Source organism: Mus caroli, chromosome 11, assembly GCF_900094665.2.
Source record: "Mus caroli chromosome 11, CAROLI_EIJ_v1.1, whole genome shotgun sequence".
Classification (NCBI taxonomy): Eukaryota; Metazoa; Chordata; class Mammalia; order Rodentia; family Muridae; genus Mus; species Mus caroli.
The window spans coordinates 116,550,387-116,562,981 of record NC_034580.1 but is presented as its reverse complement, the minus strand read 5'-3'; the positions used below and the strand labels follow the sequence as shown (position 1 = coordinate 116,562,981).

At 52.3% G+C, this 12,595-nt stretch overlaps 1 protein-coding gene across 3 annotated transcripts; it reads left to right on the top strand.

The window, feature by feature from the left end:
- Window positions 1-1,783: 1,783 nt before the first annotated feature.
- On the top strand, window positions 1,784-9,422 carry Notum (notum, palmitoleoyl-protein carboxylesterase). 3 transcript variants are annotated; one of them, XM_029484153.1, is made up of 13 exons: window positions 1,985-2,233; window positions 2,657-3,027; window positions 4,141-4,193; window positions 4,273-4,368; window positions 4,634-4,694; window positions 5,081-5,139; window positions 5,439-5,541; window positions 6,291-6,482; window positions 6,610-6,710; window positions 7,120-7,267; window positions 8,159-8,206; window positions 8,446-8,530; window positions 8,912-9,422. In XM_029484153.1, exons 1-13 carry the CDS (start codon window positions 2,156-2,158, stop codon window positions 8,927-8,929), a joined length of 1,413 nt encoding a protein of 470 aa, XP_029340013.1. In that variant the 5' UTR covers window positions 1,985-2,155; the 3' UTR covers window positions 8,930-9,422. The 3 variants fall into 3 exon arrangements, with proteins under 3 accessions (XP_021033476.1, XP_029340013.1, XP_029340012.1); XM_021177817.2 differs by lacking the exon at window positions 1,985-2,233 and adding an exon at window positions 1,784-1,902 and having other exon boundaries at window positions 8,446-9,420; XM_029484152.1 differs by having other exon boundaries at window positions 2,046-2,233; window positions 8,446-9,420.
- Window positions 9,423-12,595: the final 3,173 nt, after the last annotated feature.

Genomic DNA, 12,595 nt, shown 5'->3' with positions numbered 1-12,595 from the left:
CGAACGGTCACTGCCTCACTTTAAAGAATAGGAAACCGAGGCACAAAGAGAGGTCACAGGCCTTGCCCAAAATCTCCCCACCAGGAAATGGCTCAGGGCCAGGGACTGGCAGCCTAGCCCTGTGCAGCATGCTACCCAGCTGGAAGTTAGCATTTCTCTGCTGAGAGTTGGGATAACAGGCCCCTAGAGTAGAAGTCTTCCAGTGTAGGTTCTCGCTCAATGCTTCTATTCTAGTAGCCTTGGCTACTGAGGATAAAGGCTTTAAAAGAACATCTCAGAATGATGGAGTTGCTGCCCTTGGCCAGTCCCAAGCACACACTTTAAGCTGGTCCAACCACAGAGAGATAGCAAATGTGGATTTCTTTTTTTCCTTAACTTTTTAAAAAGTTATTATTTGTACGTGTATGGGTGTTTTGCCTGCACATATGTATCTGTACACCAAGTGTGTGCCATGTGCCCGAGGAGGCCAGAGAGGGGCTTTGGATTCCCTGGAAATAGTTACAGATAGTTTGAACCACCATGTGGGTTCTGGGACTTGAACTTGGGCTCTCTGTGGGAGCAGCTAATGCTGTTACCCTCTAAGGCATCTCTCCACCCCAAAGGTGAGCTTCTACGTGAGCAGAGCCTGGTGGTCCCTCAGTTTCTCTAAACTCAGTTCCCATCTGGAAACAGAACACACATCAGGTGCCCATGAGCAGACTCCTGTATGCTTTTTCTTGAGTGAACCCAGCACATCTGACCTGCAGGCAGTCTCATTTGGGGTTCTGTAGTTTTACCCTTCTTTTTGGCTTCCGGACTGGATCTTAGGAGAACTGGCCTGCTGTGTGTGTGTATGTGCGTGATATATATATCTTGCTCCCTGCAGCTCATCACTCAGCCTGGAGAGCAGCAACGTTGGCTCTGCAGCACAGGTGGCATCCTTCTTGACTCCTCCCTAGGACCTGCAGCAGGTACCCACTAGATGAAGCAGGCTCCTCCTGTCATGAATTAGATTGTGGGCTGTAGAAGCCCTGCCCAAGGTTTGGACCCTTGTCCTGAGGCAGGTGTGTTTCCTGTCTCTAGAAAAACACCACCAGACTGCAAGGCAGAAGGTAAAGAAAAAACAAGCTGCTGGCTTGTGGTGCACTTAGGGTGGGTATGCTTGGTTTTGTGCAGCCCGTTTGACCACGACTACCACTGTCATCAGTCCTGCTCCTGAGACTTTTAACTATTTATTCATTTATTCAACTTTTGAAGTCCACTGTGTAGCCATGGCTGGCCTAAAACTTGCCGCAGTCTCCTTGTCTGTGAGTTTTGTGCATGCCAAAGTTGGCTCCCAGTTTTGATTTCTGTCAGGAATTTCATTCTCGCTGGTCACCTGAGCCTGGGGATGTGTAGAGGAGGTGGTTACATTAGGTGAGATGACTTGGCAGATGGAAGGAGGTCTCCAAGACCGCAACTTCTCTGATCTTCGATCTCTTCTCCTCCAGTGGTGTCTGGGGCAGGGAGAGGTTCTTAGTGGTCTTCTTCATGGAGTGCAGCAGCAAGGGACTTTACCCCAAAGACTACCAACCTTGTTAAGTAGCAGTACCGCCTCTGACCTACACGTCTCCTAACAACTGCGGTCTCCGGCACCAGATAGGGAGACTCTACAGCGGGTTGAAGTCACACGCTCGATCCTTCCTGCAGGTCGACCCCGAAAGCCCGGCCTTGGGCCCCACCTGTCCGCTCCTCGCAGAGGCCCCCCCTGCACCGCTACTACCGGCCCCTCGGCGCGGAGCCCTGTGTCCGCCGCCGCTTTGATCCCGGGGGCCCCGCTGGATAAAAGTCTCTGGCGGCTCTACGCCAGCGCCAGAGAGGGAGCGCAGCGCAGTCGGGCGCACCAGCGGGATAGCGCAGCTCCAGCAACTTCCAGGACCTACGGTGAGCGCAGGACTCCGGGCGGTTCCAAGTATGCGAAGGGGGCCCAAGTGCGAGTCTCCCACGAATGCACGGGGCTGGGGCGCGGGAGGGAAGGCCCAGCGGCACTAGGTGAACGTTCGCATCCTGCACCCTGACCCGTCGGGCGGGGCAGCTGCGCAACCCGCAGGGCGCCCCCGATGCGGAAAGGCCTCTTCCTCCCGGCCCCCGAGGCGCTCCGAGGGCGGGGGTAGCGGCGCCGAGCTGGCCGCGGAGAATGGAGTTGCCCGGGGCCAGCCCGGCCGCGCTGCCCCCCACGGAGCCGGGCCGGGAGCGCCTCCGGCGGCTGCAACGGGTTAGTCCAGGCCCCTCCGTCAGACTTGTGGTTTGGGAAGAAAAGGCTAAGCCTCCGCCAAGAAAAGAGTGAGCGCAGCCCCCTCCCCCTGCCGCGCCCGGGCGGCGGCGGCACTTCTAACGCGCGGGCACCCGGGCTGCCGCGGCCCCCGCAAACTACGCCCAGCTCGGTCCCCGCCGCTCATTGGCGCGGGCCCGAGCCAGCGCACCCAGAGTCTGCATTGCCCTCGGCCGGCTACGCGCGGAGCCCGAGCTGCGGAGGCCGGTAGCGCCCGACTCCAAAGCCTCGACGCCGAGAGCCCACACTGCCGCCCGGGGCGGGGACAACGCACGGGAGCCCGAGCAGAGGAGCAGCAGTGTCTTGCGCGCCCCCTGGCCCGGCGCCCCGCGCTGCTGACGCCTCACGGCCATCCGCTCTCCGCAGGTGGCCACAGGCCGGACTGACATTGCCATGGGAGGAGAGGTGCGCATGCTGCTACTGCTGGGCCTGCTGCATTGGGTTGGGGGCAGCGAGGGCAGGAAGACCTGGAGGCGCCGTGGCCAGCAGCCACCCCAGCCGCCGCCTCCGCCACCGCTACCGCAGCGGGCTGAGGTGGAGCCGGGCGCCGGGCAACCGGTGGAGAGCTTCCCGCTGGACTTCACGGCAGTGGAGGGCAACATGGACAGCTTTATGGCGCAAGTCAAGAGCCTGGCACAGTCCCTGTATCCCTGCTCTGCGCAGCAGCTCAATGAGGACCTGCGCCTTCACCTCCTGCTGAACACGTCGGTGACCTGCAATGACGGCAGCCCCGCCGGGTAAGGCCAGCGCGGGGCAGGACCCCGGGAGGCCGTCAACCTGGCTTGGCTGGTCCCACCGGTGCTCCGCGCCTGGCTCGCCGTCATCCTATCGCTGGTGGCGCTCGCATCCTCTGCCTCCCCGCGCGCGCACAAACGCGGAGACTGTACTGGACCCGTCCTATTTTCAATGGCTGATCTGGTCCCTAGAGGAAAGGGTTCCACTCGGGCGTCTAGTATTGCTAGCCCTGGGGAGAGCCTGGCTTGGAGCCTCCCAAAGTGGGGGAGGGGGCAGCTCTTGAAGCTCTGATCCTAGGCCAACTCGGGTGCTGACCTCTTGGCCACCGTGCACCCGCCTTTGAAAGTTCAGGTTCTGGGACAGAAAAAGAGACTGCAGTCGCAGAGTGGCCATATCTCCCGTAGAAAGAGGCAACACTTTACAGGTTTCTGTCTCAGGGTTCCCCCCTGTGCATAGCAGATTGGCTCAGGACAGTCAGGAATTCGAGCACGGGAGCAAGGAAGGTGCACAAGAGGGACCAAGGGCTCCAGGGGCAGCATTCATACATGCACTCAACTTTGAAGTAGATAGAGGACACAGGTGAAGCTGGAGGTCAGAAGGGTCTCTGGGTGCCCACGCACTCAGTTGATCGATGTTAGTCTGCGCCTTGATAGGAAAGCTGTAACACTGCTTCGGTGGCTCCTGCATCTCCTTGCTGCGCTCCTTACTACTACAGTTTTCTGGGTCTTTAGCCCTGGCAAATTTCTCCTTATTCAAGTGCCACTGCGTGCTCGAGAGTTCACTTCTTCCATAGTCATCAGCACCAGGGTTAACGCGGATCTCATGCGGGGCGGGCTGTGGGAATTTTCCACGGACCACAGGACCCTCCATCCACCCACCCGCTGTCGCCACCTCTGGGGAATCGGTGGGGTTTCACCAGCTTGTGCATTCCGTTTGCGATTGGCTGCGGGCGCCCCCGCGCGGCTGTGGTGAGCTCCAGGCAACAGGTGGAATGACCCTTTCAGCACCGAAGTGGGAAAGAGGGCTTGAGGATTCCGGTTTGGGGATGAGGGTAGAGAAAGAAGGTGGCTCAGGTATCCCCACCTGACAGCATGCTCTGTGCGCCTTCCCTGCAGCTACTATTTGAAGGAGTCCAAGGGCAGTCGGCGGTGGTTACTCTTTCTGGAAGGTGGGTTCCAGGGGTTGAGGTGGGGGACAGGAGGGGTCTTCTGGACTTGTGGAATGGAGCCTGATACCTGTGCCTGCAGGCGGCTGGTATTGCTTCAACCGGGAGAACTGTGATTCCAGATACAGCACTATGCGGCGCCTCATGAGCTCCAAAGACTGGCCACACACACGCACAGGTCAGCAGCACAAGACCGGCTTGGTCTGGTGGAAGTGGCAGAATAGTCAGACTCTCCAAGTAAGGTCTTCTAGAAGGACCCATTTACCCCTGGAACCCTATCCTAGACCCCTAGTCCCTAAACTCATGGAGAGCTCCTCCTCAACCTTTGGTTTAATGACTAAGTCTAGCCAGCCTCTCATCCTTCCCTATCCACCCTTGCACCTCAGGCCGGGCCATCAAGAAGTAAGTCCCCATACCTGCATATCCCCTTCCTGTTTCACCAGGTACTGGTATTCTATCCTCCCAGCCAGAGGAGAACCCTCACTGGTGGAATGCCAATATGGTGTAAGAGAGCATGGGTTCCCCTTGGTGGGGGTTCCTTCCTGGGAGGGTCCTTCCTGGAGTGGTCCTTCCTATGGAATACTTTGAGTGTGGGGATTCATTCTTGGGGGCTGGCCTTTGTGGGGGGCATATTTGGGATTGTCCTTAATAGAGGGCTTAGCTCTTCCTGGGGGTGATGAACCTTCTTGGAGGGTCTAGGAGTCCTTCTTGGGAGAATGGTTCTTCTAGGGGGTCCTTTTCCTGGGGGAGGGGGTTCTAGTCTAAGGAGGACCTTCCTGGGGAAGTCCTTCTTGAGGGTCTTATCCTGGACAGCATTTTTCTCAGGGTCTTTCATGGTAGATTTGGGCACAACAGAGGGCCATGGTGGGCTCACCTGATCCCTGTTACAGCTTCATCCCCTACTGCTCCAGTGACGTTTGGAGTGGGGCTTCACCCAAGTCTGACAAGAGTGAGTCCCTGGCTTCCCAGCCCATTAAGACAGGGCAGGGTGGTGAGACTTGTGGGTAAATAGAGACTTTCTCAACCTGTCTGTAACATGCCATAAGGTTTCTGCTTGTTTGTGGCTCACCTGGCCCCTGAGGGACCCCCCAGCAGGGCCTCCTGCCCTTGATCCTCCCCCACCCCAGTCTACCCCATCCCATCCCCTATCCCTTCCCTGGAAAGAGGGCAGGCCCATCCTCCTGTCTCCTGGAGTAGGAGATCTTGCCCTGAGTCTAACTTCACCTAAAGCTACCCCTTTTCCTACAGATGAATATGCCTTCATGGGCTCCCTCATCATCCAGGAGGTGGTACGGGAGCTCCTGGGCAAAGGGCTGAGCGGGGCAAAGGTGCTGCTGTTGGCCGGGAGCAGGTAAGCACAACAGGCCCAAGGGAGGAGGACTTTGTATGGAGGGAGCAAGAGGCTGATGTGGCAGCTCTGGGACATGGGCGGAATGGAGTGTGTGTGTGTGTGAGAACCTAGAAGGTAACCACCTGCAGACCTGGAACCTGTCCTCACAGAGCCCTGCGGCCTCTAGCCTCCACTGGAAGATCAGCCTCATTTGGGGCCCCTTAGAGGTCTGGCCTCAATGCTCTGTAGCTGGGAATTGTTTAGAGAATGCTTCTGGACTCTTAAGATTGTTGGGCTGCAGTCACCTAGAAAGTGGGTTAGTGGTCAGGTGTGTTCTAATCTCCCTTCTTAAGGATGCAGTGTCAGGGAAGGCTGGGGTGACACCAACTGGTCAGTAACTGTGTTCCAATAGGAACGCAGAACACGTGCTTAGACTGGATGAGGGAGACCGAAACACCGGAGTTTATCTTCTTCTTCAGATAAGGAAACTGATACAGGAGAGAAAACAGAGGGAAAGGAGAGTCAGCTCTGTGCTCTGTCAGCCTTAGCTATGGGCCAACGCTTAGAATAGAACTCTACCAGTCCTCTGCCCTTGGACCGTGAGGGAGAGAGGTCCCTGTGTCTTGCTTGCCTCTCTCAACATGGTTATAGTCAGAATGCATTGTTCAGAAGCAGTGCTTCCTCAGGACTAAGGCTGGGGCTAAACCAGCTCTGGGTGGACAGCAAGCACCCTCCCCAGCCACTTGGCCTCACGTCTGGCCTTCCCTCAGCGCTGGGGGCACCGGGGTGCTGTTGAATGTAGACCGCGTGGCTGAGCTGCTGGAGGAGTTGGGCTACCCATCTATCCAGGTGCGGGGCCTGGCTGACTCAGGCTGGTTCCTGGACAACAAGCAGTACCGGCGATCAGACTGCATTGATACTATCAACTGTGCACCCACAGACGCCATCCGCCGTGGCATCAGGTGCCCTGGGACGGGGAGCCCAGCCCCCACGCCAAAACCCTGTCTAGTGCAAAGGGCCTGGGGTGACGTAGCATCTTAAGGGGAGAAGTACCCCAGGATCACAGCCTAACCTGTGATTGTGCCGCAGGTACTGGAGTGGGATGGTCCCAGAGCGTTGCCAGCGCCAGTTCAAGGAAGGAGAGGAATGGAATTGCTTCTTTGGCTACAAAGTATATCCGACTCTGCGCTGTGAGTGGCCAGTTCAGATGAGGCATTTGGGGAGTGGTGGGATATCCTGAACTGTACACCAGTCCTGAAGTTAAAGAGGTCAGACCAGAGACCTTATACTGTTCCACAGAAGTGGTCATGCCTACAGCAGGGTAAACTGTTGTTCCTACTTACCTGGAATTGTCCTGAATTTAGCACCAAAACTGTTGGTCGTTGGCAGTGGCATCAGAGACAAATCCATATGCTTCCTTTCTATATTTTGGGGCTACCAAATAGTTTCCTCAGCCCCTCTTTCCAAAGAGTAGTGGGAAGGTTCTCCTTTAGAAAAGAGAAAGGATCACGGGAGGATAGCTAGTCTGTGAGCCTGCCAGGAGCAAGGCGGGCTGTGAAGCCCAGAGGCAGGTCAAGCTGTGCCTCCTCCTCCTCCCAGGTCCGGTGTTCGTGGTACAGTGGCTTTTCGATGAGGCCCAGCTTACCGTGGATAATGTGCATCTCACTGGACAGCCGGTTCAGGAAGGCCAGTGGCTATACATCCAGAATCTGGGCCGAGAACTGCGTGGTACACTCAAGGATGTGCAGTGAGTGTGGGCAAGGGACCTGGGCTGGGTAGCTCATGACGTAAAGATACGGGTCTTGGGGCCGGGCATGGTGGCACTGATAGGAGGCAGAGGCAGGTGGGTTTCTATGAGTTCAAGTCCAGCCTAGTCACATAGTGAGACCCTGGCTAGATAAATGAATAAAATAGAGGTCTCAGACGGCAATCATACATCATCAGGCATCGTGTTTGCCTAGAACACACAAAGCCGTGGGTTTAATACCCAGCACCACATACACCCAGCATGGTGAGGCCTGCCTGTAATCTCAGCATCTGAGAAACAAAAGGAAAAGATAAGAAATCTTATCTTGGCAGGCAGTGGAGGCATTTGCCTTTAATCCCAGCACTTGGGAGGCAGAGGCAGGCGGATTTCTGAGTTTGATGCCAGCCTGGTCTACAGAGTTCCAGGACAGCCAGGGCTACACAGAGAAACCCTGCCTCGAAAAACAAAAACAACAGTAACAACAACAAAACAAAAAAGAAAAAAAGAAAAAGAAATCTTATTTTGGCTACATAGCCAGTTTGAGGTACCCTGAACTATATGAGATCCAGGCTAGAAAGAAAGAGTGAAAGGAAGAAAGGAAGGAAGGAAGAAAGGAAGGAAGGAAGGAAGGAAGGACGAAGAATATGGCAGAGGATTCATGTGCTTAACATAAAATTAACATGTCTCCTGCCACTGCCTAGCAGACTCCAGCTGGATGAGTTATACAGGCAACTGGTTAGAGAAGCCCAAAGGGCAAAGGTCAGTATGGAACATGTGGGTACTGGAGCCAAGGCCAGTTGAGAAGCTGGCCAGACACAGCAAAAGGAAGGGCTGCTTATCTGGAAAAGTTTCTGCTGTGGATAGGATTCGAGCTGATTCTCTTCCCACCAGGGCCAGCTTTGCCCCCGCCTGCCTGTCTCATGAGATCATCATACGGAGGTCAGTATCTCCCACGGGTTCTAGGTAGCTTACATCTGTAGGATTAATTCCATATGCCTTTAAGCCCTTCCCAAAGCAGTAGACACCTTTCCATGAGACCCTTCCAGAGGTTCCGTATAAAGTGTTTCTTTCTGGGCCCTCCAAAGCCACTACACCAGCGGTGTGGCTGGACTGAAATGTAGCCCCAAACAATGACAGCAATGGCTTTGACAACCCACCCCTGGGTTCTCTCTCTACAGCTATTGGACGGACGTCCAGGTGAAGGGGACCTCACTGCCCAGGGCACTGCACTGCTGGGACCGGAGCTTCCATGACAGCCATAAGGCCAGCAAAACCCCCATGAAGGGCTGCCCTTTCCACCTGGTAGACAGCTGCCCCTGGCCCCACTGCAATCCCTCATGCCCTACCATCCGGGACCAGTTCACAGGGCAAGAGATGAACGTGGCACAGTTCCTTATGCACATGGGCTTCGATGTGCAGACGGTGGCTCAGCAGCAGGGGATGGAGCCCAGCAAGCTGCTAGGGATGCTGAGTAATGGGAACTAGAGGGCGTGGTACTGAGGGGCTGGCCTGCAGAGAAGGTGATACTGAGGGGATGGCCCACTTGCTGCCCCAGGGTGACTCACCTCCACTTCTAGGTCCTTCTGCCTCTCCCAGGACCCACCTGGGTGTGGATGCCTGACTGCCTATTCTCTCCCACTGCAGGCTAGAGGAGTGGTCTGACCTTCAGGGACCCTTCCCATCCTGTATCTGTTTCCCTAGCCCCCCAGCCCAGCTTGGGGAGGGAGCCAGCAGCAAAGCATGCACTGGATCCCTGAGCCAGTCAGCCCAGACAGTCCCTCCCAGCCCCCACTGATCATGTCCGTTTGTATTATTTTATAAAGTGACTTTTTTATTACTTTAATTTTTAAAAAAATGGAAATTAAGAAATATATGATGGATGATATTGTTTTGTAACATATTTTTTCTTAATAATTAAAAACAACAACAACAACAAAAAAACAAATCCAGAAGCTCACCCTGAGCCTTGTCTGTTTGAAAAGCCAGTCTACTTATACTGCATGCGTTCCTAGGACAGCGTGGGACCTGAAAAGGGAACAGAGGGACTCTAACCTCTGGTGCCTTCTTGGATGTTTGGGAACCCCTACTTCACATGTTAGCCCCCTTCTTAAGGAGGCCTCATTCATTCATTCATTCATTCATTCACTCAGCAGATATCTAATTCCCATGGTTTGTGATTGCAACTCTTTTATTTTCTTTTTTTTTTAAAGCCAATTTCTTTTTATAAAAAAAGATTTATTTATTATTATATATAAGTACACTGTAGCTGTCTTCAAACACACGAGAAGAGGGCATCAGATCTCATTACAAGTGGTTGTGAGCCACCATGTGGTTGCTGGGATTTGAACTCAGGACCTCTGGAAGAGCAGTCACTTCTCTTACCCACTGAGCCATCTCACCAGCCCCCCCTTTTTTTCCCCTTTTTTAAATAAAAGATTTATTTATTTTATGCATATGAGTACACCACCATTGCTCTCTTCAGACACACCAGAACCCATTACAGATGATTGTGAGCCACCGTGTGGTTGCTGGGAATTGAATTGTGTGGTTGCTGGGAATTGAACTCAGGACTTCTGGAAGAGCAGTCAGTGCTCTTAACCACTGAGCCATCTCTCTAGCCCCTTGATTTTCTTTCTTTTCTTTTCTTTTCTTTTCTTTTCTTTTCTTTTTTCTTTTCTTTCTTTCTTTCTTTCTTTTTTTTTTCTTTCTTGAAACAGAGTTTCTCTATTATGTAGTTCTGGCTGTCTTGGAACTCACAGAGACCAGCCTGCCTTTGCCTCCCAAATTCTGGGATGAAAGGCTTATACCACCACACCAAAACCGTTTTTCTTTTCTTTCTTTTTTTCTTTTTCTTTTTTCTTTTTTTCTTTTTTTAAAAGATTTATTTATTATATGTAAGTACACTGTGGCTGCCTTCAGACACTCCAGAGGAGGGTGTCAGATCTCGTTAAAGACGGTTGTGAGCCACCATGTGGTTGCTGGGATTTGAACTCAGGACCTTTGAGTCAGTCAGTGCTCTTAACCACTGAGCCATCTCTCTAGCCCCACGTTTTTCTTTTTAGAATTATTGTATGTGTGTGAGTGTTTTGCCTGTGTGTATGTATGGGCACAATGTGCATGCCTGGTGTTCACAGAGGTCAAAAGAGGACACCAGGCATCCTAGAACTGGTGGATACTGGTAAGATGGCTTAGTTGGTAAAATGCTCAACATACGAACATGAGGAGCAGTTGGGTGTGGTGGCAAACTCCCTTAATCCCAACACCTGGGAGGCAGAAGTAGGTGCAGTTTTGAGTTCCAGGACAACCAGGACTACACAGAAAAACCTTGTTTTGAAAAACAAAACAAGGCAGCTGGGCGTGGTGGCGCACGCCTTTAATTCCAGCATTTGGGAGGCAGAGGCAGGCGGCAGATTTCTGAGTTCGAGGCCAGCCTGATCTACAAATTGAGTTCCAGGACAGCCAGGGCTACACAGAAAAACCCTGTCTCGAAAAACAAAAAACAAAAAACAAAAAACCCGAAAAACAAAACAAGCAAAAACCAAACATGATGACCATAGCACCCATATAAGAAGTTGGACACAGTGGACAGTGGCACATAATAGATGTAATCTGAGCTTGGGGGATCGAAGAAGAAAAATGGATCCCAAGGGCTTGTTGGCTAGCCAGCTTTACCTAATCAAGAGTCCCAGGTCCCAGTGAAAGAGAGATCCTGTGTCAAAAAGAACATAACAAGGGGTGGGGCTCACCTTTAACCCCAGCACTAAGAAGACAGAGGCAGGCAGATCTCTCTAAGTTCAAGACCAGCCTGGTCTACAGTGTGAGTTCTAGAACAGCCAGAGATCTACACGGAGAAAACCTGTATTGAAAAACAAAACAAAACGTAGGAAATGCCTAGTTAGATTTCACATAAGGGACCAGAGCTATGGTTAGCAGTTAAGAGCATTTGCTGTTCTTCCAGAGGAACAGTGTGTTGCGGTCCCTGCACCCACATAGCCACTCACAGCCATGTTACTCTAGTTCCAAGTCTGATGTCCCCTTCTGGTTTCCAGTGGCTGCTGCATGCACAAGGTGCACATGAACCGAGATGCTATTCTTAGTTGTCAACTTAACTCCATAGGGGAATTGCCTGAAACTCACTGTGAGGGTTTGTTTGTTTGTTTGTTGAGACAGGGTTCCCTCTGTGTATCCTTGGCTGTCCCAGAACTCTATAAACCAGGCTGTCCTCTGCCTCTAAAGACACTAAAGTACTAGGTTTAGAGACATAGGCCACCACTATCTGCTATGAGGATATTTGAAGTGGGAAGACCCACTTTTAATCCAGATCTTCTTTTTTTTTTTTTTTAAACTTTTTTTTTTTTAATTTAATGTACGTACACTGTAGCTGTCTTCAGACACACCAGAAGAGGGCATCAGATCTCATTTCGGGTGGTTGTGAGCCACCATGTGGTTGCTGGGATTTGAACTTCGGACCTTCGGAAGAGCAATCGGGTGCTCTTACCCACTGAGCCATCTCGCCAGCCCTAATCCAGATCTTCTGAGATGGGAAGATCCACCTTTAATCCGGGCACACCTTCTGGTCACAACTCTTTTTTTTTTTTTTTTTTTTTTTTAAAAAAGGGTTTTTTTTTTTACCCCTGGCTGTCCTGGAACTCACTCTGTAGACCAAGTTGGCCTTGAACTCAGAAATCTGCCTGCCTCTGCCTCCTGAGTGCTGGGATTAAAGGTGTGTGCCACCACACCTGGCTTGGTCACAACCCTTATAAAGGACATGGAAGAAGGAAGCTTGTTCTCTTCGCCTGTATACCCACACTCTTCGATGGCTGGGAGATTATTTCTTCAAGATTCTGGTGTATACTGAAACCAGCCTGAACATCCAGCCCTGATGTGGACTTTACATTGGTAGACAGCCATTGTTGGGCTTAGCTGGGTCCCAGCCTTCAAACTGCTCTAATAAAGTCTATATATGTAATTTTTTAAATAAACAAACGGACCCAAAGACCTAGGGGAACACTGCATCTCAGTAACACATGGTGTGTTTAGAGAATCCCATGAACAAGTATGTTAGATCTGATGACCAATATGTCTCCATTTGCAGAGCACACTGCCCGTGAGAAGTGTCCATGATGCAAAGAAGCTTGGGAAGACTGATAAGAGGACACATAAGTAAGATTCCCCATACATCTTATGGTTGACCTCCATATGAGCCAGATATGCAGTCACAAATGATGTTCCCTCCTTAGTCTTGCTAGAAGCTTTCAGTTTAGACTCAAGTCCTGTGGCACACTCAAGTCCTGAAGTACAGTCTGTCAAGCCCTTGGCTTGGACTCT